Here is a 2,308-nt window from a genome sequence, read left to right as displayed (position 1 = left end):
GAATTACTTTATATTTCTTACACACAAAATAGACATATTAGGGAATGAAAAAAACAAGTTAATTTTAGTGTGATATATCTCAAAACAAAGTACAACACACAGTGGAACATTACACTGTACACATTGATAACGTGATTCTGCATGTTTTTTGTTAGCTGAACATACTTTACATACTCTGGATGGATGCTTTTTTTTCTCTGTAGGTGGTACGAGACTAGGAAAATGCCGTTCGGATAAACCTAATGGATTTTTGTGTGATGGTCGACCGCAGCGGGCTAGACGTCTGCTTGTGTGATACTTCTCTATCACTTCTCTGATTACAGACATACGAAAATCTAGAAATGATATTTGTTTTTTCGTATGTTTTAGATACAAAATACAAGCATTATATAATGTAATATCCATCATATGAAAAAAACACTTTTTGTACTATTTTACCATTTTTCTCATGCATGGATAATTGTGTATTACTCCGTCACAGAGATCAATAGCACCCATATTGCGATTATAATCCAAAATACAATTTGGTTTCCTTATTATTTTCCCAGATCTGTCACGTTTACCCGAATCAGAGAATTCATTGTCACTCATCGTACTTAGAATTGCCACATCCTGTTTGTCTTTTCAGCAGAACACAGACAATTCATCTTTCTGACAGGTGATAAATTCCCATTTTTTCAATTTATATCAGGAAAAGTATGTGGCATTCCTATCCGACTTTTATTTACAGTTCCACATACATTGTCTATACAGTTTCACATATATTGTCTAGAAGCGTTTTCGCTACGGTCGATGAGGTGAAAACCTATCTAAAAAACACATTGTGATATTTACCGAGCAATAGTTCTAATAAGGTTAGCATAACCTTCTCTCCTTTCCCACCTTCAAAATTTCCATATTCAGTAGTAGCTCCAATATAAACTATAAAGTCCCAAACATATCCTGTTTGTGACTTACAAATTTCGAAGCTTTTCACTCCAAAATGAGCACGCTTGTTCAGTATGTATTGTCTAAATACCAATCTCCCTTTCCATAGCATAAGACTTTCGTCTACACAGATATTTTCCTCTGGGAGATATGCATTTTTGAACTTGTAGCATAAACGATCAATAACACTGCGTAATTTATGCAGTCGATCATCACCACCTGAAGCTTGATTATTGTCTGTAAAATGCAGACAAGACAATAAAAGTTGAAAGTGGTTGCTCGTTATCACACTTGAAAAAAAAGGCGTCGAAAAAAGATCTTCAATTGTAAAATACATACTTAGGCGCGGTTTTCTAATTATGCTTGTGACCATTATAAGTCCTAGAAATTCTCTAATTTCTGGATTTGTCGTTGGTTTCCAGTTTTTTATATGACTATTCTCTCGTAAATCATTACAGTTTAGCAAACTATCACCATACTTGTTCGTTTCTGAAACAATCTTGTCAACGAGTTCATCATCGAAGAATATACTGAAACAGTCAAACAGTGTAGCATCACTCTGTAGATTACATAGTATTCCTGATGGTCCTGTAAAACTGTTCACTTGAGGACATCTGAAATTTGTAGGAATCCATTTGTCGTCACTACTAAATCGTGGACATTTAGCAGTATTACTTCGAGTACTGCCGCATGATCTGCTTCTATATCCACTCGTAGATGGTAAATCAGGATCAAAATCACCACTGTCATCACTTACATTTTGATCTGGTATATAATCATCGTTGCTGTCTGAAAATTCAGATTCATCAGAACCTATATTGAATAAATATTCGATAACTTCTGACTTATTTAGAGTGCTGTGTCTACTACTTGCTGCCATGTCGAAAGACAGAGAAGAAGTGGTCTGATTTTCTTTGTGATTTCTAACAAAGAACAATTCCTAGAATTTTGATAACCTGCTGAGCAAAAACTAGATAGCGTAACGGTTCTTCTGATATGAGTCACTTATTTCAAAACAACATACAAGTAGTGACATCTGATGTTTAAAAAACATTCTGATGCAAACACGAAAATATTCAGGATCGCCCATGCAGATCAACAAGGTCAACACGAATATTTTAGGGAACAACGTACAACAGGTTAAAAATACTGTATTTTTTTTAATATTTAATATTTTCTTAATTAATTAAGTACAATAAGAAAAATTATTAATTAATAATAAAACGATTTTATTATTTTTTCTCATTATACGATTTCATTACAATCGCGGAATCGAAAAAGGAAGTAAAACTGATTTTTGCATTAATGCGTTTATTGTTTTTTGAATATTTTGCCTGCGAAAATTACTTGGATATTATTTTTCTAAAAATATCGTGGAAAT

General features: G+C 33.3%; 1 protein-coding gene across 1 annotated transcript; it reads right to left on the bottom strand.

Moving 5' to 3' along the window:
- Window positions 1-174: 174 nt before the first annotated feature.
- Window positions 175-2,011, bottom strand: LOC111635296 (piggyBac transposable element-derived protein 4-like; the record flags this gene model as incomplete). The annotated part of the gene is made up of 2 exons (XM_023380225.1): window positions 835-2,011; window positions 175-335 (listed from the first exon to the last, which is right to left on the bottom strand). Coding segments are annotated over exons 1-2 (1,134 nt in total), but the record flags the coding sequence as incomplete, so codon positions are not given.
- Window positions 2,012-2,308: the final 297 nt, after the last annotated feature.

This window comes from Centruroides sculpturatus, unplaced genomic scaffold, assembly GCF_000671375.1.
Source record: "Centruroides sculpturatus isolate CEXI.00-Female unplaced genomic scaffold, Cexi_2.0 scaffold928, whole genome shotgun sequence".
Classification (NCBI taxonomy): Eukaryota; Metazoa; Arthropoda; class Arachnida; order Scorpiones; family Buthidae; genus Centruroides; species Centruroides sculpturatus.
Note: the sequence above shows the minus strand (reverse complement) of the source record. Positions and strands in the feature narration are given on the sequence as shown.